Raw genomic sequence first — 25,303 nt, 5'->3', positions numbered from 1 at the left:
CAGTTGTAGGCATTCATTGTGATCGGTTGAATTTTATTATGTAGTTAAAAAAATTAAAGAATTTTTTTTTTGCAAAAATAAGAAAAATAAAATATTAAATCGAAGTATACATTGGAATAGAAAATTGATAACAAAAAGTGAAAATTGAACACAAATAATTGAATAAAGTCGCCGCAGATATTAATAAGAATTTATTATTAGTGTAAGCATGGAATGTGAATAATATTAGTTCATATGTTTTTCGTTAAGGTTGTGCTGATAAGAGGTGTAAAATAATCTGTTATCAAGATTAAATACTTACGTGTTGTGAGCATTCCTAAGAATAAAAATTCATTGTGTCTTAAAAATGTGTTAAAAAAAATTTAAAAAAATAATTTTTAAGAAGTTTTACAACATCCAATAACAAAGTATGAGTAACAATAATAGTAAAATCACGTTGCAGTGGGAAAAAATATAAAAATAAAAATTTGAATTATAATTTATGGTGCATTGAAATCCAATTGAAAAAAAATAGCACTAACGAGTTTAGAGTGCATTACACAGAGTCAGAATGCCTCATTCAAATGAAACATCAGCATTAAGTCGTCCGGGTAGTGGATTAAGCTTAAGCGTACTAGGTTCGTTATTCTATTTTAATTAACTTTTTTTTCTCCATTTTTTTGTTGTTGTTGTTGCTACTTCTCCTATATGCCTTACGATTTATGTGAACGTAAGAACTTGACTATGCAATACTGTACATATAACCGTCTAAAATGCAACAAAGCTCATTTGAAATTTTTTTTTTTTTGCATTTTGCAACTGTGAAATGATGGAAAAATTGAGTTTCTTTATTTTATATATTTTAAAAAAAGTCATATATCCCTTGAAGCTATAAATGTCAAATTATTGCAAATATAATTTTGAAAGAGGAAATTTGCAATTTTTTGAATTATTTATTTCATAATGCAATTTTACTTGAAATGGCCAGAATTTCTTATGATAAATCCGATTTACTGTTAAAGTGTCAAAGGGGAGTCATTCATCAGCTACGTCTGTTTTGAATTTGAATTTTTGAATTTTTAATGTGACCCCCCTAGACCCCCCCTCACGATTTTATAAAGTTTTTTGAGAAAAAACTAAAAATTCCCTTAAATTTCTATACAGTACCCCAGACCATCCCCCTCCACTCACTTACGACTCCTACGCTCCAGAAGCATATCCATTCAAGTGCCTCAATTTTTATAAAAACTTACAATACTCAATCTTCTGTATATTAAGCATCATTTAGTATCAAAATGTTAGGAAAATGAGATGCAGGGGGGAGGGGGGTCTCCAACCAACACATCACATCACTTCCACTCTCCCCCATCCCAGGATTGTCGACAAAGTATATTTCGTGATTTCAATTAGTGTCGATTGTGCAAAATTAAAATTAAATTATTGTGTAATCGAAAATATCAAATTTTATGTCTTTAATCTGCTTAGATTGAAAGTGCTTATTCGTATTAAGGAAACAATGTAAGCAAATGCAGTTAAGTTCTTGATTGAGTTGAAAAGTTATGGATTTGTCTGGTTGTAAAATTGATCAATTTAAGTGTCTTTTATCACTTACTTTTTTGTGACCATGACTTTCATGGGGACTGTCTGAATTTTTATAGTTTGAGCTGTTTATGTGGGAATTTTTATGGTCTGTATTTACGTTATCAGTGGATGGGGGGATTTAAATTCTTTGATTTTTTGGGGGGTTCATAAATGAGAGGCATTAAGTTTCTAATTTTTTGGGGTTTCCAGACTTCCTTCTTCGTATGGTGACCTTATGAGTAGCTTGTATGAAGTGTCATATAGCTCTAGATCCTCCTAAGCCAGGAATGGACTTCTTTTTTCTGTTCCACGACACACTTCGATCTTAGACAATGCTACGGCATACTCTGAGCACTCTCTAAGGTACACTTGTGTACCGTTGCACTTTAGCTGCCCACTACTGCTCTTCCTCAGCTCTTCCCTTCCTAAATTCTAACCATCACACCCGAATAACCCCCCCTATTGGGGGTTAAGTAGTCTCTGGAACTGGATTATAAGTAATCCATAAGACCATACAAAAAAACGACAAATTGAGGTGAAAAGTAAAAAGTCATAAAAGCTATATATTCGTGGAAACAATAAAGTTTCACTCTAAATTGCACACAACATTTACCATAATTTTCATCTTCACCTCACTTACTTCGTATATCCATCTTATGGGCCTCCAATCATTTTTTCGTCAATTACTTTCTTCAGTCACGCAGCAGACACAAAAAAAAAAATATTAAAATACGCCACGAAGTGCTTTTGTTTATCTCTCATGTATCTGTCGGCATTAACATTGACATTTCAATTACTTTACGCCGAAATACAAAATATCGATAGTTTATTTTGGATATCATGGAGTAATCAAGTAGGATTATGAGGTCAACGAAATTTTTTTCTGGTGTGTCTGGACATGTTGAATTATTGAATTTTTAAATGTGACATATTTAATACCTGCCGATAATGTCCATAATTATGACAAATCTAAATTCAGGTTTAAACTTGAAACGTAAATTAAGAATGTCTTTTGACATCAAATTATAATCACTTAGACACATCGTAATGTTCCTTTATATAGTTATAGATTATGGGCGCCGATGATGACATTAGCCTTATCATGTTAAATGAAACGTGAAAAAAGTATATTTTTTTTTTATTCATTATTAAATTTTTTGGTGTCAATTTTGTCGCAATTGATATGTATGAATTAGCTGATTGGGAATGGACGCAGAGTTGGGAAGGTTCTTATTTAAAAAAAAATTACAAATTACTTAATAAAGAATTTTTGACTTTGATGGGAATCGAACCCATGCTGTTATAGATGAACAAGACTCTTAGTCTATGTGTCCTGACCATTCAGTCATATTATCCTATTTATGCATTTTCGTCAATATAAAGTTCAACACGCTAGATCAGTGGTGGGTAGCTTTTATTTTTTGCTATACACCTTGTTTGTAAACCTCAATCGAAATTGTACACAACATACGATTTATGGCATTTTCAACAATTTTGGGACGCATTCTGTTTGTCCATCATTGCTCTGGATTATAAACTTGGGATGTAACCCAGAAAGTGGTGTTGTTATCCAAACTTCTGGCTAAGTCTTAGGTTCTGATTGCATTAAAAGCAATGTAACAACTAAATGAAGGTATGATTTGATAGAGGTACAGAGTCATGCTTATCTTTCAACAGTGACCACTTTGTGTTGTTCGAGATTAACAAGTAGATTCATTTAAAGCTACATCTGAAGACATTCCTCTGCATTTTGTGGTTTTAAGCCAATTTTAAGCTCAATCAAGCCCTGAAACCTTCAAAATATATTCAAAAGTAATCCCAAATACCTCTATATGACAATATTGCGATTAGTATCGGATATTGGGAAGTGGAAGCCATCGATAGAGCCAGCATCAGGCGACTCCTGTGGGAGGTCATAGATCTCAATTGATCTGTATGACCAGTGAAGTAAGGTTCCCTAAATTCTGGACTTTTCTGTCATATAGTTCGATTCACAAAAGTTTTAAGGATAACTGGCATTTAATACCACTTCCAACAACTTCAAGTCATGTAGTTTTGATCAAAATTATCAAAATTTCACAACAACATTTTAAATGACTACAAGTTTAATCCCATAGCTATAGCCATAGCCCAAAGGCATTTCAACACCTCATGTAATCCTCAAGCTATACATGTTATTCCCCTCAAGCACTTCATAACCATGCCTAAACTACTCACTCATAACACAAAACCCAAAGCGTCAACTCTGATTAAGGAATAAAAAAAAAGAATAAATTTTTCCCTCGATTCATCAATGTTATAAATTGCTATAGCGAACTCAAATGCACATCATGTCACATAAATATAATTTTTTTTTGTGTGTGCAATTTTTTATGACAATATTTTATGGCTTTCACCTCTCAATAAATCGCTTCTATAGAAAAGCAGAAAAGAAATGTTAAAAAAAGAAACATTTTATTTTTATTTTCATATACATTTTTTAGTGAAATGTTAGTTGTTAAGCCTCTTAGAAATAGCTAGCTATATAGCTATATAGAAGAGAAATAAAAAAAAGAAGGCGAGGAGATTTTTCCTCATTAGATAAGTCGCTCAATAAATGCATTTTTAAATGCAGGTGTAATTGCCATCAACAATGTTGAATTGCTTCAAATCAATTGCAGCTAAATTATGTGGCTGATGCACATAATATATATGTCGAATCTTTGTTGTTGAGTTATGCTAGAGATGAACATGCATGAGAAAAAAAACTTCTTCTTTGGGGTGAAGAACATTAAGTCTATCTGAAGCTATATCAGTAGTGGGCAACCTAAAGCTATTTGCGACTTACTACCTCAACCGAACCCGTACTCACGTATACCTTGAAGGATCCAGCCTTATGACACTTAAATCTGACCCCACCCTTTAGATTTATAATGGGAATCGAACCACTCAGGACATTGCAAAAGTATATCCTCGTAGACCTAGCTATGGAGACATATTATGTGCCAAAAACCTCCAAATTCCAAATCCACCCAACACACGAACCGAGCTTCATAACTTGAACAGTGAAATGGAAAAAGAGCTTCAAAAATGAGGCATGACCTGGGCTTGAACCCACGACCTTTGGGACGTAAGGCCAACGCTCTACCATTTAGGCCACTGATGCCATTAAGGTTCTTGGCATTTTCACGGCATACGGTTAATGACATTTCCAAACAATCTTTGATGCCAATCTACTGTGCCGCAGCACACAGGTTACCCACCGCTGCATCAACATTGTTTATTGAGGAAGAGAATAGCTGCAATTATTCTTTTTGTAATGCTTTCATAGAGTTTGATATGGCATTTATAGGTGCCTGAGGATTAATAGAACTAGGTGGAATATTTTGATGCTGGCATAGAAAATTTGATGATCCTCAAAAGTCAAGCTGCACAAATAATTATTGACCATCATATCAGTTTCAATGTCCTCGACGAATCCTTCGATCAGACCCTCATCCAACAGCTTTAAAGTGTGCAATTTTTTTTTGTGAATGGCTTTAATTATGGCACAATAAATGCAAGTCCCTGGAATAAAGTCTTTGTCTCCATAAAAACTCGTGTGTGTAAAAAAAAAGTAAACAATCAGCTTGATATATTATACTTTTACACATCTCTTCATTCTGCCATTTCTATTGTCTTTCCTGCAATATAAAAATTTAATTTTTTTTTCTTTATCACAAGATTCCATTCCCTTTTGTAATGAGTTGAAGAGACATAAAACATGAAGACGAGAAGGTTTGGGAGGGATTCAATTATGATGTTAATGGGTTTAGAGAGGGAAATGAGTTGGCAGCTGTTTAGAGCTTCTGGAGTTTGATTTATTCTGTTGTAGGTTGAAAATTGGTTGAAATTTTATCTTAAGGGGGTAAGATGGTTCAATAATTAGTGGCAAAGCACACCAGGGGGTATGATAGTGCAATTATGAGTAACATAGCTCCATCAAGGGGTTATTCTATCATTGATTGTGGAGCATTGTGTGCCAAAGGGACAAGTAATCCCAAAATATGTGATTGAGGGTATTTAATTGGGTAAAGTAGTCAAGAAATGCGAGACTGTGTTCTACAAGGGGGACAATATAGTCAATATTATTTGAAAAAGTGTGTCAAGTTGCAATGAGGTGCGGAATTATATTAGAGTTTGCCAAGGGGACAAGATGGTCAAAAAAGTTTAACAAAGTGCGTCAAAGGGACTGATAGTCTAAAAATGTTTGATAAAGTGTGCCAAGGGGACAACATAGTCCGAAATTGTTTGATAAAGCGTGCCAAGGGGACAATATAATTAAAAATTGTTTGATTAAATATTTTAAGGGGACAAGATAGTCTAAATATGTTAGATAAAGTGCTCCAAGGGGACAAAATAGTCTAAAAATGTATGATAAAGTGTGCCAACGGGGCAAGACAACCAAAAAATGTTCGATGAAGTGACCTAAGGAGACAAGATAGTCGAAAAATGTTCTTTAAATTTAGCTGAGATTCTAAGGTGTACCAATACAATGTTTCAATCCAAAAACTTCTAGCAAAGCTTAACAAGGTAGCCTAAGATCCCCTAGACTCTAATTATTCATGATACATCACTAACGAATGACCCCACAACAAGAATGAAGCATTTTACAGAACAATATAACAACAAAAGAAAATCTAATTAAATTTGAACGATTAGTTGAGGAGGATTTTAAGACAGAGAGCAGCAAAAAACGAGATATGCGGTTGTGGAATGTCGATGGGAAAAGAGATTTTGTTGCTTTTTTTTATTGTATTCTTATGCTTGTTTGTTATGGGATTTTTCATGTTGCAACAGACAAAGTAACTTCGACATTTGCTCCATTTCTCGCATTTATATTCAATTTTTTTTTTTCTACTTCTTATTTCCATGTAAGAAGAAGATGAAGAAGTAAATTTTTAATGAGCCGAATTATGCTCTGCTTTTCATCCTCGTACTTCTTTTAATTCGACAAATTATAGCCCTTTTGTGTTGAGATTTTCTTTTCTCATTCAATTGTGATTTAAAAATGTTTTTTTTATTTCATCCAAAAAAAAGAACGATAATAATAAGATTTAAGTATCAAAGAGCTAGATGCTCTGGCGATAGCAAAAAATCATTTCCGTTAAAGAAGTCAAGAAGCTGTCCAATCAATATTATTATCTATAGTTGTGTCTGTAGAGAATATTATAAAGAAATCATAAAAAAAGCTACATATTTTAGTGCCTTTTTTCTTATGCTTGAATGATGGGATGTGCTGTACACTTTGGTTTGATTGGCAGGTTGATTAAGTGAATCTTCAATATCTCGCTCTATATTTGTGTTTAGATGAGGTTAACTGTTTATTTTCGATTCTTGCCACTTTTTTGAAGGATAATATGCTGTTTGGAATGTATAATTTTGATGTTTGATGCACGATTTTTGTGAATTACTTTTCGAAGTGGAGAAATGCACCATTTTGTGGTTAATCACTTTATTTAAATTTGAAAGGGCCGTTATTAATTTTGGAAAGTTTTATACCTGATCTGCAACATATTTCGAGATAAATTACTTCGCTGGTGGCCGTATAGATCAACTGTGCCTTCCTCAGATGATGCCTAATGGTGGCTCTATCGCTGGCTTCCGTCTGCCAATTGCCAATATCAAATGCTACATTTTTTCTATATCCAGAAGTTCTTTAGTCTACCATGAGCTCTTTTACCATCCAATTTCGAGATAATATAGCCTATATAGCCGTTCCAACCGTCACATAACCTCCAAACATCCCCAAAAACTAAACATCCAAAGTTCATAAGGTTGTTAAACGATCATTCAATTAGAAATGCGTTACTTATATCAAATCGAAAATTTCCGCTTCATGCTCGCTTCACTTCTTCTTGACTCTTATATTTTTTTTCTGTTTTGGAATCATCAGCCGTCATAAAAGGAACGTTAATAATTGTGGAAGAGTGAAGACGTAACAAAAAAAAAAAAAAAAATACAACAAAAAAGAAGAAGAAGCTTGCGACTGTCTTTCTACTATACAGGAGAAGAGTGGAATAATGAAGGGGCAAAAAAAAATTGGGCCATAAAATGTATGTCTCTACGATGCCCTGTCTTCATGCTCTCGAATCAAAAACTGAATAAGAGGAACAATCTTCATCTCGCGAAATTGTAGAGTGAAGAACAATATAAGCAAATTATTATTATGTGATCTCACAAGATGTGAGTATAAAAATGCTAAAGCCGCAGTGGGAGATGTGTGGTGATGATGTCTAGCATTTAGGGCTTGATCGGTCTAGTGGGGTCTAATGATGTCTAGCATTTAGAGCTTGATCGTTCTAGAGGGGTCATATATGGTGTAGGATAGTCTAGTGCGGTATTGTGTCGTTCAGCAAGGTCTATGTTGCTCTAGTTCAGTCTATCATGAGCTATTGATGTCGTGTGTGGTATTGTGTTGCTCCAACATGGTCTAGTCGATTCTCAAGAAGCCAAGAATAGTCTAAAGGGGCTTTATAAAGTCGAGCATTGTCTAGTGGGGTCGTCTTTGGTCTAGAATAGTCTAGTGGGTGTATTTCATGGTCTAGCATTTTCTTGTGGAGTCTTATGATGTCTAACATGACTTAGTGAGTTCTTGTATGGTCTAACATGGTCTTATGATGTATTATGGAGGTTAGTATTGTCTAATGGGGGTATTTTATGGTCTAGCCTTAGAATGATGTCTAACACGATGTGGGGTCTTGTATAGGCTATAGTGGAGTCTTACATGGTGTAGTGAGATCTTGTGAAGTCAAAAATGAACTGTTGGAGTCTTATGAAGTATTGTATGATCTTGTAGAGTCTTATTTGGTCTAGCAAGGTCTAATTGAGTTTTGTATGCTCAAGCATGGTCTACTGGTGGTATTGGGTGATGTTAAGCATGGTTTACAGTAGTCTAGTACAGTTTAGTGAGTTTTTGCGATCATCCATGATCTAGTAAGGTTTTGTGGTATCTGACATGGTCTTGTGTAGCCAAGTGTACTCAAGTTAAGGTTATTTGTGGTCTATTCTGGTTTTTGGCGTTCTAGAGAAGCCAACAGGTTCAGAATTAGTATCCAAATTTAAGATATGTAGACATCATTTACAAAAATCCCCACAGCATCGAGTAAGATTTTTATTTTGCTTTCTTTTTCTTCATTTCATCATGGTTGTCTCGGTTAATGAAGGAAAAAGTTGTTCTCAAAAATAAGAAGAAGCCAGGACAGAACTGAGAGATGAAAGAGAGAAAGAGCAAGAACAAAAAATTTTTATTTTTATAAAAAATAGAGTGCAAAAAATGGAAATTTTTATGTCAGGGCTTTGTGAGACTCTATTAAGACGTTGCGGGATATTTCATGAATAAACTTGAATAGAAAAGAAGTTTTTTTGTTGGCAATAATTTTTGTTCATAATCTGACATGTGGATGTAATATCGCGAAAGAATGTGTTTTTTTGTGTGAATATATAAAATTAATCCAGATCCTTCATGACCGCAACAATACCTAAAAAAAAACATGCTTTTATCTCAAAAAGTTATAACGACATTTTCATTCATTTTTTTTGTTGTGCTGCTTTTAAACCACATCTGTGGACCATAAAATTGAAAATGTTTTGTTGAACTCTCTCATCTTCATAAGTCTGGCATGAAAATTTCGTAATTTGCGAATTTTAAATTTTAAATTTCTTTATCGCGCTATTTGAATGTCTTGAAAAAAATATCCATCAAGGCACGAAATGAAAATAATCAACGTTGAGTGGCTCGAAGTAGAAAAAAAAACGTGCAACAACGAGGCAAAAATAGGCATCATGTTGACGATAATCTGAAACTGGAAGAGAAAATGATACGTTTTTATGGGCATAAAAATAGCAATAGTTTGAACTTGTACTGGACATAGACACCAATGTTTTTATTTTGTGCCAATGAGAGCACATAAAATGCGATATCTGTGATTTATTATTCTATCATGTCCATGTCTCTTCTACTCTGTAAGGCCAGTGGTGGGCAAGCTTTTATTTTGAGGCTGAACAGCTTGGTGGTAAGGCGCGAACCAAAACCGTACACCGCATTTTTTCCGAAAATTAAAAACCGTAAATTTTGTTTGCGTTTTTTTAAAATTTAAATTTTTTGTTTGCTTTTTTAAAAATTTTTCAAAAAATAACGGTTTTGGCTACCAGTAAAATGTTCATGGCAATTCCAAAATATTTTGGCGCACACCAGTGCCACAGCACACAGGTTACCCACCCCTGCTCTAAACTCTATGCAAATTTGAAACTGTTTATTTTTTTCTCTGTCCTCATCTTTTATATGCCATGTCTTTTGTGTGCCTGCCTGACTTTTTTTTTATCGTCACCGAAGGCGTCAAATATCAACATTTTTTTTTGATTTCTTGAAAATAACCGTCATATTGTTTGTGAACGACTTAAGGATGACATTCAATAACGCATCAGTGTCTATTTACACTCGGATCTACCTCAGCTTCTGAAGATGAAAAGAAAAATGAAAAGGCAAACAATAAATAATGAAATCACGTTAACAGGGCACTTTAACTATTTACCGTACCCAGAGTGTGGCTTTCTCAAAAACGACTGTTAATGTTTTTCAAAAAACCAAAAAAAATGTCGCTTAAATTCAAATTTTTTTTGACCGTTACTTGTATTTTTCTTCGTAACGTAAATTTTTATTTTAAAATAAGTTGAGTTCGAAATGTTCGATTTCTTCGACAATCAAATGTCGAATTTGAGACGGCCACACTCTGACCGTACCCTACCTGATATATATGTATGATTGAGAAGAGCATTCTTTATTTCCATATAAAGCTGTTTAGCCAATTGAAAATGTTGAATGAACGTAGTAAAAATATCCAGCAATGAAAAAAAATATAAAAAAACAGCACATGCGTGGGAAGAAACTTTATTAAGATTTTGCGCTACAGCAAATTTTTATGAATGAAACATTTTTTTTGCCATATATCCAACACACAAACATAGATTTTATTGTGAAATAATAATATGTATGCCATGTGTCTCATGCACTCATAGAAAGTGGTTCAACAAACATGACGAAAAGAAAGGTTTGTCAATGTCTATCGTGTTCCTTCTGTTTGCATAACTGACCTGTCATCGTTTGTCGTTTGTTTAAAAATAAGTTTTTTGATAAATGTCATGTGGTTTTTGTGTATTTGCATTGGAATCTGGTAAAATTCGTGATTTTACAATCTTTTTAAAAACAGATTCAATGTTGTGTAATAATAAAAGTAGGCTTTTGGGATTTAAAATCATTTTGACCGTTAAAAATTTGAATAGAATTTTGTCGTTAAATTTTGACAGTAACTGAGAGGAGCTGACAGCAGAAACAGTAACTGACAATACTGAGAGTAGTAATAGTAACTGACAGTATTGACTGTACAATTTAAAGAAAAGTTAACCGTTGAATTTTAAAAATTTTTGACCGTTAAAATTTGAATTTTTTTCTACAGTTGAATTTTGAATAATTTTTGGTCGTTAAATTTTGAATTATTTTTAGTCGTTAAATTTTGAATTTCTTTCGACCGTTAAATTTAGAATATTTTCGACCATTAAATTTTAAATTTCTTTCGGCCGTTAAATTTTGAATTTCTTTCGACTTTGTTGAATTTTGTGCTAAATTTGACAATATTTCCAACATCTTCAAACTTCCTCAAATCACTAAACAACAAAACAGCATCAATAAATTGACAACAGCATCAATTCCCCTCAAGCCTGTCTATACAAATCTCAAAATGACTCACAATCACTAACTTACTTCCCTTTTCGTTCATTTAAATCTTTAATATCGAATGTAAAAGTCTCTTACTGTATTGTGAATAATGAATATACATAATAGACACAAAAGTGAATAAATAGATAGACAAAAAAAGAATAATAAAGAAGCATTTTCTTCTGTGGTACACAACAAAGATGAGATCATAAAGTTATATGACTATGCGGTATGATGAAATAGCCTCGAAGTTCTTCTATGAAGTCTCAAATTCAAGTTTGCTGACTAGATTCTTTTTACTGGTAGTGGTTACTCTTATTATTATGCAAATTCTGCGCGCGCTGCTAAAAAAATCACAAAAGATAAAGCACTTGCCTGAAGGTCAATGAGTCTCCGATAGAGTTAATTCTAATGTCACGAAATATAATTTCATACATGTACATAAAAAGTAATATCGTTCACATAGACATGCATGAATTAAAGTTTCTTGCTGACTCGCATGTATGTAGAAAAATAAAAATAGAAATAGAAACAGCAGAGAAGCGATAAACAATCTTTAACATATGCTGCTTGATTTCGTTTATAGTTTTTGTACCTTTTTTTTTGCCATGTACAGCTAAACATACTTCTTACTTCTTATTTTATTTTTGTTTTTACTTCTCGCAAAAGTTGCACTTTCAGTTTTTTTTCATTCCTTTTCATTCCTTCTGACTCTTGTTGTTTATTTTCTGTTTCTCATTGCAAACGACTGTGGATATATATTTTGTTGAACATGAGGTTTATCCACTTCCCATGTGAGAAAGGGTATGAAGCTTTGAGAATTATTTGAATTTTGCACAAATAAATCTGTAATGAATTGAATCGATGGATGACTGGTTGTCTCAGTGGTGAGTTGTGTGTGGGTGACTGGATTTCTAACTGGTTCTGGACTAATATATCGATATGATAGACTGAATGGCAACTAAGCTTAATTCGCGAATTATTTTAATACATTTCAGCATATTTTAGTTGTTGGAATGTGGATTGAGTTGAGTTGAGCTTGGCTTTGCTAGACATAGTGGCATATTAAGGACGAGTGAGGCAGAGTATTGATGATGTTCAGGAACTAATAGTTCTGTTAGATTTCTAATTAATATTCAAAGTAACTTGTTGTGCCTGAATTTGGTAGAATTTTAAGGTATCGATACTTATGTAGGTGAATCTGTCAGCGCAGAGAGTAAAACTTATGTGGCTAAGGTGCTTCCCAACATGCTGTTTGACTTTAATGGGTTCGATTCCTACTAAAAGCCGATCTTTAAAATCACTTTTGAATCTTGTCAATGTAACAGTTTTACCTGAGATTTGAACCCATGACTGCCGATGCCATAAGTCAACATACATACTTAATCAAATGACTCTACATTTCCGTCACCAATTCATTTAAGTTCACATTTCCAAACCAGCAATAATCCATTACAATTCTAAACTATTGACATACCAAACCAGGTGATTAAGTCACTTCCTATGACATTTGTCTAGCCATTATAAATATACTTTTGCAAAATTTAACAACATGTGCATTCAAAATAAATATTTTCCCATGCAAAACAGTCCCGATAACATCTCAAAAGAGTTTTGCGTCAAAAGCCAAACAGTTTGCACCCCTCTTAATCGTCCATCCATTTCCTTTTATAAAATAAATTGAGCTTAGGACTTGAAATATTCATTACATACAATCAATTTATCAATTAGTCTTTAGAATAAGCCCAGACTAAGCACAACAAGGAATCTCAGAATTAAAATCTGTGGAATTTGCAGACAACAATACGACTACAAGGCACTCATACTACTGCAACTGTAATGATTATGTTTTTTTCATTCCATACTAACCAAAACAGATTTCCAATTGCATTATTGAGAGCTAACATGTAGGTATACAGGCATAAGATCGAAGAACTCTGCACGTTTGCAAACTTTATTCAATAAATATTTATTTATACTTTTTTTGGATTTACAACATCACGTTCATTGATGATTAATAAATCAATTTTCACTTATAAGTTTTCAACTCACGATAATTTTTACATTTTTAAAGTAAGCTCAAATAGCACTGGAGTTCGAACGAGGAAACATTAAATATGATTATATGTGTGCTAATGTATCTAATAAACAATTGCGAATGGTAAAATAAAATAATACAGCAAAAGAAGCACAAAAAAGTAATAAAATGAAATAGAAAAGTAATTGAGGAGAATCGTTGGAATTGATTTTGATGGCAAAAATGCTGTGCTGGGGTTGAGCGGATGTTGGGTCATGTTAGAAGTTGTCGATTATGAATTTCTGTGGTATTTTATAGTTATTACTTAAAATTGCCCATGCAAATCCCTCAAGCTACTTAAGGTCTGAATAGGTCGGGTATCAATGTAGGTTTGCTAGTGGCATTTGCCAAAATTAGAACAGGAATTCGGTTAATTAGTTCGATTCCCACCAGTTGCTGAAATCAGGGTTCATGTCAGACTATCACTTGGGTGAAGCTAGATTTTCTCAAATTCTACACCGTGTGCCTTCTGAGTACTCCCACAAAGCACTTGTTTGATGAATTATTCTAAATTCTAGTACATTGAAATCTCAATAAAATTCTACACCGTGTGCCTTCCGGGTAGGTTAGATGAATTATTCTAAATTCTAGTATGTTGAAATCTTCCCGACCCAATAAGTTCTTCTTCACTCAATTAAATTGCAATGATCCCCAACCTCCGTACAGTCCCCACCATAATTTCTACCTGTTACCCCTCGCATGCATTTTTTTTACGATTATTATGAGTGAATATGTCTATTTTCTTCTGTATTTCTTTTATATATTTCCCAAATGACTCTACACTTTCATAATGGCAACAATGATAGACAATACGGCAAAACGTGGGAAAATATGCTGAACGTGACAAATGAAAGGAAGAAGAAGAAAATGAAATTAAAAATTCAGAGTGAAAAAGTTCTGTGTTTTACGTCCAAAAAAAAATTAATTCATTATTAAATCGAAATGTAAAGTAGATTTGTAGTCGACAAACGTAAATAAATACTTTACCGCAGCATGAGATTGTTATCGCTTTAATGCACATTTTCCCTTACAATGACTTTATGTCTTTTGTCTTTCGCTTTCTTTAATTTTTTTTGTGGGTCCATTCAAATGTCAAATTAATTTAAATCGCTCACTTAATGTTTTATGAATTGGATGAGAAATGTGGACGGAACACACATCTTGTTTGATGATTCTGAGTAATAAACTGGTTTTAGGCGGAAATTGAGACTGGCTAGGATTTAATTTGCAAGATGAAGCATTTTTATGAGGTTGTTTAGGAATTTTTTTTATGAGGACTGACGATTATTTTTATGATTATTGGGAATTTGAGGGACGTGCTGTGAATTTTTGAGTAGATTTTCAGGGCTTTTTAGAATGATAATGGCTTGGTTGTTGATTCTTGGAAATTGTGCAATTTTTGGATTGTTGGAGGGGATTTTGATGATTGAATGGCTATGGTATAGCTTGGGGGTAATTCAGAAGTGACGTCTAGATAGTAATCGATGATTTGGGGTATTATAGAGCTGTCTGAAAAGTTGAAAGTAGGAAATGACCCAAAAAATGCAATTTTAATTCTCGTCATCAGTCAACTGCCCTTTAAAGCAGGAAATTCACTTCCAAACTCTATCTCCCACTAGCAATCTTATTAAACTTCAATAAACCTCAACTGCGGTAGACTATCCAAATTAATTGAACATAAAATACAACAAAAAATGTCCCTGCATTTACTCGTGTCACATCCACCTACTCAACTTCCGCTTACAATGTCTCGCTTTATTGCAAAAATATTCCGAAATATCCATTATGCAACTCTGAATCACCAATTTTACAATCCATAAGTGATCCACTCCTCAGACAAAATGTTTGCAAACAAGTTAAAAAAAAATATCAATTCCATCCACTCATAAAAAGCCATAAAGATATCACAAAAAACTTATTTTCCATAAATAATCAATATAGTCGCTAAAATGCGAGAAGTAAAATTCCCAATAATCAAATCTGACGACAGTTATTGCAAGGACATTTCACATCTCATTTGCCTTTTATAATCGTAATTGTTTACCATAAATTTAAATTTAAATCTATTTAATTAAAGAAATTAAAATTAACAGAGCAATAACAACCATCAACAACAACGTTTTCTTTTTCATTTCTCTTTCTGTCTGGATAGGCTCTTTTTTTTTTGCTTGCAAGTTATCTTGCAAATAATAAAAGTTGATTGAGTATATTATAAAGTTACATGAGATATATGTGCACTTAAATCACAACGGGGGCTGTTTGGATGTGATGTTTGTTGGGAACTGGTTTTGGTGCTTGATAACTGACTTTAGAGAGCCGTTCTTTTGCTTCTTTAGACTTCTTCTCTTCCTCCTTACAGATCGTTTTTGAACTGTTCTTTACCTTGTTAAAGGATTACTTGCAATTTTCTTGTTTTGGACTTCAAGGCTACTTACTATGTTCATGTTTGTTCTGTTACTTGCTCTGTGCATGTTTCTACTAAAGCCTTCTAGATGCTTTAGACTACTTCTGTCCCCTGTTTTAACATCCTAACTCTAACTGTTCGGAATCAAATTAAAACTGAGATTCTAGAGCCTAATAAAGTGAACTTCTTGATCAGTGTAGATGCTTCTGATTGGGAATCGAACCCTCGCCTTTTTTCAATCAATCCAAGTGTTCTAACCTACTGAGCTACCGGGGGTTGCTGGAGAGTGAGTGCAAGAGAGACACAATGCTCACTTAAACTTTCTTCTATATACAGTGCTCATTGCACAGTTCTTACCGTTGTATTGGACAAGATCAACAAATCCAACACTGACTTGCTTCAGACCACTTCATATTCTTTCGACTCTGCTATAGTCACTTACTCTATCTTATTATAAACCTCTTCAAATTCATCAATACCATTCCTTTTTCACAGTATTTTCTTAGTCTAACAGGCATAAAGCATGCTCTCATGGTCCAGAAAAATCACTAATGTACCTAAAAGCGGTCTCTTCGCCATTTAGAGATAGTAACAACTAGACTCACTTCCAAATCACAGACATCACTCACGACACAACCCCATTGGCACCAACAAAAATGTAAATTAAAATTGCTACAAGAAAAAAACAAATTTTTTTATGCAATCCAATTGTAATCATATAAATTAACTACGGAAGATATAGGACTGGATTAATTAAGGCACAAAATAATTTAAATAATAATTAAAAGGTCAAAAACATAAAAATACAAAAAATAAATAAAATATTATTGTTGATTTATCGTGCCAATAAAGAAATATTCTGCAGGTCATCAAGTGAGTGCAGCATGTGAAAAAAAGCCGCTTTAAACAATTAATTTTACCTCAACGTACACATCTTATCTATCTGGCTTTTATGTCAGCGCACACAAAAGGTGAATTGTATGATTCAAGGCTTCCTTTGCATTTTTTATAGCGTGTTTTAATGAACGAAAGGGTTTGAATTGCGGTTATTGTGAGAGCTTTTTTTTGATATCTTAATAGCAGGTGAAGGGCAAAGTTCTGGGTATGTGACCTGGTATGGGTTGGGTTTGATATGGTATTGTGGATTATCTGGTGATTGTTATAGTTATGAAGTCGAAAGTGTGATTTTTAGGTTATGTTTGTCGAAGTGTGACTTAAAAGCTCCATAAGGAGTTCTTTTGACTGTCTTTGCTGTCTTGTGTCATCTGGGATCCTTAAAAATTTATAATTGAGCAGTCATAGACCCCTCTGCACTTCCTACCATACAATACCTAAAATCTAGTCCCAAGGGACTTGAGAGCTCCATAGAGCATCCTAATGACTGTTTTCTAGCTCCATAGAGCATCCTAATGACTGTTTTTGCTTACTTGTGGTGTCTGGGAGCCTTAAATATTGGAATTTGAGTAGTCGAACACCCCTCTGCATTCCCTACCATGCAATTCCTGGACTTGAGAGCTCCATAAGGAGTCCTAATGACTGTCTTTGCTACCTTATGTCACCTGAGATCCTCAAAGTTTGGTTCAACAGTAGTCAAACACCTCTCAGCACTCCCTATCAAGCAATACCCAAGATAATATTATGACACATCCACAACATCTCATCTTTCTCACTTATTTACCATAAAAATTCCAAAAACAACCATGAAGACATTCCATCTAGAACTGATTGAGCATCACATAATGATGTGAGCATCACATAAATCAGATTATAATTTTACCTGCTTAATAGGATTGCGTCTTTTGATGAATAGTTTCAATAATGACTTCCTAACTCTATGCATCTCTTAGTCTTTTTGTCATATAACAAGCTATACGTACATATTCATAAGATAGATGAACCAATCTCATTCGCTCGTGTTCACGATTAACCAGATTTCAATCAATTTCCATCGTCAATGCTGTCTTAACTGTCTCCACAAAAAAAAAAGATCTTCGTGTAATATATAATGATTTAAAGTAGATAAAGCTTTAAAAGCTCATTTATTTTGTGCTTATATGTAAAAAAAATGCATAATGAAGTAATTAAAAATTAAAGAAAAAAAGAGAAATGAAAATATTATTATTATACTTACTTACTATGGTAATGCTTTGAGAGATCTATAAATAAAAATATAAAAAGATTGTAAGAGTAGGACAGACATCAAAAATACACAATCTCATGTCTATTTTAATTACATATCGAAGTTAATTAATTGAGTACACAAAAATTGCGGCAATGAGCTAAAGGCATAATAATATTGAAAATATATATTTTTATGGGGTTCGATCGGCAGTGATGTTCATCACGCTGCATCCATATAAGCTCTTGCATTTTTCAAAATTCGTTCTTAACTGCTGCAACCTCCTGATCCCTTTGCCCTCCTGTGTCCACCCCTCTTGGTCCTGATCCACACCATCCGCACAAGACATCATCCCCACACTCACCCCAATATGTAAACATGAAAAAAAGAGGCAAAAGTCAATTCCCATTCCAAATGATATGCGTACCTAGATATTTGCGTAATTTATTAGTAAACATATTCGCGAACTTGAAAACACGAGGGGATTTAACCTTTTTTTGAGTGTTGACTTTTTGGATTAGACGCCGAGAATGGAGCTTAAGAATTTTGTTGAAGGTGATTGAAATGGAAATGAAATTGAGAAGACTTTGAAGGCTATTGTCTGAATTGACTGTTTTGAGACACTTATGTGGATATAATTGAGTTTCTTTCTTTTATTGTTAAGCTCTTCATTCTTCTTTATTGACATGTTGTGGATCAGTGGATGGTCACTTATAGTTTCAACATACATCATGGGTTAGCCGATTATTTGGTGACAATACTCGATTTTGGTTATTCTATGTTTCTTGAGTGTCTTTAAATACTGTACAGAACCCAGCAAAAATCCCCCAAGTCACCATCCCCATGCGTAACCACCGATCGAGTTCAAAATGAAAGGAACCCAAAGTTGTGCTTTCAATGATCTTTCAATATAAATATAAATAAAATGACGAATGAAGACAAATTGAAATGAGCAACAGCATAAAAAAAATAAATCGCATGACATGAGAGAGTGTTTTTATGCTACCAGCATAATTAATGTAATATACCATATGTATGTGGATGTTGTATGCTATGTACATAGTAAGTGCCATTAAAGTGAGTAAGAAAGTGCCGATCTTGTAATCTTCTCACACAACACTTACCTTCTTAATGCTATTATTATTATTATGGGCCTAGATATGTGTATTGAAGTTATGCACACTCATAGTTACATTAGGGGGAATTTGGGAATGATGTCTGAGTGCGTCTGGTTTACTAAAATCCAATATAGTGGATATAAAGGTCTTGAATCTATTCTCAGTCTTACTACATCTTTCATGATTTGTTCTAACATCTCAGGTTGCCTAATTCTTGGTTTCCATGATTGAAGACTATACTGATGATGGGATTCGAACCCAGGTATCTAAATTCAGTATCAGCTCTCACTAAGCTGACTATCAAGACACTTAAGCTTCTTCAAAATAGAGATTGACTCAAAAATGGCTATAACTCAGTATACATCATTTACGTACGTCCACCTTTCGGTACCAAGCTGAGTGAGTCCGAAAACAAAACTCAACCGACTTCTGACAGCTGACCTTATTTTAGTGCTCATGAAAAATTCAATTTTCGAGTGAAAAAAAAAGGCTTTTTATCAATCAATCAATTTTTTATGACTTTTTTTTCTAATAGCAGACACTCTTAGCGGCCATATACATTTATACAGCATAGTAATAAAAAAAACATTTTTAGACAATTAGATTATGCAACGTAAGCAATTTGGAGCGTGTATATAGATACATTCATCAATCTATCTATTAATAATGTGTTGGATGTTAATTATGGAATTAGCTATTTTTTTGCCAAACGCTCTTTCTCTCATCTCTTTCATTATACGGCTATTTCTACAGATCCGTCTAATGGCACCACCATGTGTCGAACATGATTAGACATAACATTATATTGCTGACCTAATTCTCTTGCTCTTTAAAAGTGCTGTAAATAAATAAACAAATAAAAATTTAAGTTAAATATTCTGCAAAATATAGTCGCAATCATCATCAGCTGCTTTATGATTTTTTTTCAGGTTTTTTCTCCCTCTTCACAACTTTATGAATGAATGAATTTTAAATATATATAAAAATCAATGAATGAGAGGAACTATTAAAACCCCATAAAGTCTCTTGTTTGCTACTCACCTTGATGTTATTTTAACGTTTTGCTTATAGTCATATATAAGCTAAAGACATTTCAACGCACTTCTTTTTTTTTTGCACAACGAGTGCTGAATATTCCAACAGTTTTGGTTCCCAGCTGTCTTGATTTTTTTGAATGATTGACTCTGAGTGTTTCATTATGTAGAGCATGCTTCTCTTAACATTGAAATTCTTTTTAATGTAATCAACGAGACAATTGATTTTTTTTTAATTAAAATTGTATATTGGCATAGTCCATCAAGTATCTGTTGGGTTTGATGGATGTTGTGGTATTGGAAAATGTAGATCCAGTAAGTGGAAAATTGTAACATTTTGTTGAAAATGTCAATTTTAAGGTCATTTATGACTCATGAAAGTAAATTTGGCTTCATGCTGATAATTTAGAGTTGATTTGAGTTTTGCTGTCTTTTGGGTAAAAGGTTGGGCAATAACAAGTATCTTATGATGTAAAATTACTTACCAAACATCCAGAAAGCAGCAAAAACTTGTAAAAACCTTCTAAAAATGAAATTTAAACAAAATATCAAAGAAAAGGTAAACAACTATGAAAGGGGAGAATCAACTTATCTGATTTCAAATCTAAATTGACCGTTGACAAATTCTCAAAGCCTGAATCACTAAATTCGCAAAATAACAAATCAATTTCATTACATCAAGCAATTTAAAGTTGTTACTGTCAACATCTAGTCTCTAAGTTCATTAATTTCACAAATCTAAGCAATACTACTCTGATTCATTCAGCAAAAACTGCGTCTCATTCACCCACCATATCTTAACTTTTTCATTCATCTCGTATTTTGCACTATGAATCGCCCACGAAAATCGGAGGCTGTAAGCGAAGAGAATTATTATTAAAAGGAGCAGAATATAAAAAAAATGCCTATAAATGGCAAGGAACTAACTAAATGTTTTACAATACGCCTTCTTAAGATGTTACACATTTCGTATTACAACTTTATTAATTGTTTAATGTCTAATTGAATTGGAATCGTCTTCGAATGTGTGAAATATAAAAATTATTTTATTATTATTACGACTACCGAAAATAGCCACGATTAATGCGAGGTAGTCATGAATGAATTGTTCTGTCAACAACCTTTTAAAGCTCTGTTGTTGTCTGTTTCATTAATAATAATACTTCTTTTAGATTTGCTGATTGAATGGACTCAGCAATCGAATATTAATAGGTGTTGATACCTATTTGTGTGACAATATCGCGTGGTCATTGAAATCGAAAGTGAGAATTATTCGACTTTTTTTTTTGTCACAATGACACACATTTGCAAGATTTGCGATACAATTTAAGCTCGCCCACGTGCTTTTTTGTTTTTGTTTTACTTCTCATTTCTTTAAAAGTGTTTAAAATTTTCATTTCCGATTGATTCATTAAGATACCATTGGACAGCTATTACGACGAAAAGATAAATATTTCAATATTTTTTATGAATGAAATGGAAAGAATGAGGTAAATGGAAGTGGTCGACATTATTAGAAATCGTGATGTCATTGTCTATTTTGAGTTGAATCATTCAACACTTTATGGACTTGAGTGTGAGAATAGATGATGATGATGGACATTCACTTGTTTGCATTTCATGTTTTGAAGTTATTTGTAGAATTCTTGAATTATTAAGAAAGTTCGTTAAATTTAATTTTGAATTTTACTGGGAAAAATTCAAATTGACCGAAAGATTTTCCCCTTTTTTTGACGTTAAATTGAACGAAACTAAATTTGAATTCATAAAAACCGAGAAATTTATAATTTTAGATCAAAATTCAAATTTTTTTTTAAACAAAATTCAAATTTTCAAAAGGCGTTGAAAACAATTGAACGTACAAAATTCAAACTATTTTCCAAAGAATAATTTCAAATTTTAAAAACCGTTAAAATATTCCACAATGATCTAGAATTTTCACAAATTGAAAGTTTTTTAAAACAAAATTTTTAAAATTAAATTTTTTGAACAAAATTCAAATTATTTTTCGAACAAAATTCAAATTTTCAAAAACCGTTGAACAACAATTCGCCTTTTTAGTACAAAATTTAAACAATTTTTGACGGTTAAGAATAAAAATTCAAATTTTTAAAAACTATGATTTTATCATTTAATTGTAAAAATTCTTTTTTTTATTAGAAAGCACTAAAATTCAAATTCTTTTCTAAAAATTTCGTTGAAATTGTAAAAAAAAAATGACAAAAAATTTACGAACAGCGAATTGAATTCAAAAACCGTTAAACAATAAATTGCAACAATTTGCACAAATATCAAATCCCTTTCAATGCTAACAAGTTCCACTTACTTTTAAACGTCAAAAAAGTCTCATTTTAATTACCAAATTCCTTCCTTCTTACATCCAATCAACAATTTACAAGCCGAAAATTTATTTATCGACTGTATCGAAAAATGCCATTTGTCTTGCCGATTAGCTTATTGACAATAAACTAAGGTTCAATTGGATATGTCTTATATTTTTTTGTGGATGAAAATGCAAACAGCTTCGGGTGTTTGTTTTTTTAATACATTTCAAAATTATTATGATTTGTTATTTTACTTAGGCTAATTTGGGTTTACGTGCTATTGAACACTAAAGTTCATGACATAATATATTCATAATAGTACTTCAAGTTGATGTGAAATGGATAGGCTTAGAAATAGTTTGCAAAAAAACCTGAAAGTGGCATTTCAATACAAATTTTTTTGTTGCTCTATAGCTTAAAATACTTTTGATGACCGGGTATCGATGACAGATGAATGGATACTTGAGACATATAATTATTTAGCAAGTTTTGCAGACAACTTTAAAGGTTGAATTAATTTATTTTAAGGAAGAGAACTTTTCGAGTTTTTTGCAAGCTAATCTCACGTTTCCAATTTAATTAACACCGAAGATATCCATCACATTTCATTAGTTAATGACTAAAACTTTATATCCAAAAAACAACTTAATTTACGCACAATCGTATGCTATATGACATATTGATGATATATGACTATATTCAGTAATATATAGTCCAATTAATAAAGCTATACCAGATCACCAGTATGGCAATACATCATCCATTCAAAAGACCTTAGTGTTTTGCAAACATATGCTAAATAAATTTTTGGATATAACATATTTTTGGCTGCTGCTCCAGCACTATTATCATTAAGCTACTAATTTATGTTCCAAAAAAATTTCAATTAACACAGGCACTGTGACTTGCTATGTTACGCAATGCTTTTCGTCTTTTTGTTGATTGATAATGACTCCTTGAGAGGTCGTTTTGACTCACAGAGTTGGATGATTGATGTTGAGGTGTTGAATTAGAGTCACTGTGTCAATTGACTTTTCGGTGGGTATTTTTGGGTATTATTGCAGTTTGGAGTTGATGATGCATCTTTTAGTTTGTAAAATGTCATTTAATTACTTTCTTATTTCCTTGGCTAAGAGGCACGAGGGTCCATTGCGGCATTTAGAATTTGTCGGAAGCTGGATCTATCTTTAGATAAGTTCATGTCTTTTAAGAGTGAGCATAGCAATTTAGAGCATTTTAAGGAATGAAATTCTATTGAATTTGTTGGATATTGAGGAATGAGAGTTGCATTTACTACTTCATCGAGTCATATAAAGGCAAAATTGTCAATCTGAAAGTAAGATGACTGTGTTTAGTGGTTAGGAAGCCTGCCAGACATTAGTTACCCTCAATCGTATGAAGACGTATGTTCGATTCCCATCAGAGTCCGATCTTCCAATTATTGTATAGAGTGTTGTCGATATTCCTGTCATAGGGTCATCCTTACTATATGATTATTCTTATGATCAGTTCCTTCTCTACATCCCAAAGATTTGGCTATGTTCTGGTCCTTCTTGTACCTAAATTCATAGATATTCCCAAAAAATCATATTCTATTCCAACATTCCATTAAAGTCATGCAGTCATGCTCATAAGAGCTTTAACTCAACATTACATGATTACCCCTAATGCACATTCCAAGTATCCACCCATATCTCACTCAATCTTAACAACCAAGTCATTCCAAGAATCACAAAAAAACACCTTCAGCACCTTCCAACCCTGCCTATATTTTCCCTCCAAAAAAAACATGTTTATATTCTTTCACGTGAAATTGAAATCTATTAACAAAAGTGTATAATTTAATAGGTTTTAAAAAGCTCATTATATTGAATACAAATGATCGGCATAAATAGCCATTAAGAGCACGAAGTGCCTACAGCGTCAACGTAAGAAAAATCTCTTTTTTCTTTTATTGTTAACAAATTTACTTCACCGAGAGCACAAAATTAATAAAAATAGTAACTAGTAACAGATTAACAAAGATGTCTTTAAAAGGAACTAAGAGATATTTTTGTGGAGTCATTCGGTGAATTTCATTGGGAAAGGGGGGGATTGTAAGTGACGTCAATCGCTTCTTTTGGGAGGAGGGGGGTGGAGTGTATGATGCTTCATGACAGTGGTAGGCATGTGTGCTGTGGTACACTGTGTGCTAAGGTGATTAGGCAACGATAAGTGTGCGAAGGTTGAGATGACTTACCTATATACTGATGAGCTGGGGGAAGGTGATGAGGCTGGGCATGGTTCGAAGTGTGCCGTGGCACGAAGGTTACCCACCACTGCTCTATACAAAAAATTAATCACCTATATAAATGAGCTGGGTATTGTGATTAGGTGGGACACGACCCGAAGTGTGCCGAGACACATAGGTCGCCCACCACTGCTCTATACATAAGAAAGTGATGGAGGGGAACCAGAAGCAGTCAGTAATTAAATCTTGACATCATCTCCAAACAATCCCCCAATAACAGCTGACGATTCACGAGAAATAACCAGGAATTGAATAAATCTAATAAAAAAAAATTGATAGTTGTATTTAAATGCTAAGCTTGAGATTACTAGTTGAACTTTAAGTCACGTTGGTCGTTGCTGAGTCATTAAAAAATAAAACATGTCAAAATGATTAAAAAATACCTTCCTAACAGTCTCCATCTACTATGTCTCATTACAGATCTGGCAGCAATTAGAAAAATTCTTGAAACTGAAGCAGGTGCAACATGCTGTCCAAGCTGCGATATGCCATTCGATAAAGGCAAGAAGAGAAAGTTAATTGACACATGCGGGCATGCAAAATGTTATACGTGTATGTTTAAGAATGAATCATGTACAATTTGTGCAAATACGCAACGACATCACCAGGAAATGCACGACGATATCAGCGGTAAGTAATAATAT

At 33.2% G+C, this 25,303-nt stretch overlaps 1 protein-coding gene across 4 annotated transcripts in view; it reads left to right on the top strand.

The window, feature by feature from the left end:
- rols (rolling pebbles) overlaps positions 1–25,303 on the top strand; it is an 86,264-nt gene that overhangs the window by 40,828 nt on the left and 20,133 nt on the right. For 3 of the 4 annotated variants that reach the window (XM_070633949.1, XM_070633948.1, XM_070633951.1), the window contains one exon: positions 25,080–25,289. In XM_070633949.1, coding sequence (XP_070490050.1) covers positions 25,080–25,289 — 210 coding nt within the window. Of the gene's footprint in view, positions 1–57; positions 618–25,079; positions 25,290–25,303 lie in introns of those variants that run through there. The other variant, XM_070633952.1, reaches the window with a different exon arrangement.

The sequence above is a fragment of the Chironomus tepperi genome, unplaced genomic scaffold, assembly GCF_022539635.2.
Source record: "Chironomus tepperi strain 1889 unplaced genomic scaffold, CSIRO-AGI_Ctep_v1 contig_82, whole genome shotgun sequence".
NCBI lineage: Eukaryota > Metazoa > Arthropoda > Insecta > Diptera > Chironomidae > Chironomus > Chironomus tepperi.
The sequence above is the reverse complement of the archived record's forward strand: the minus strand, read 5'-3'. Positions and strand labels throughout refer to the sequence as shown.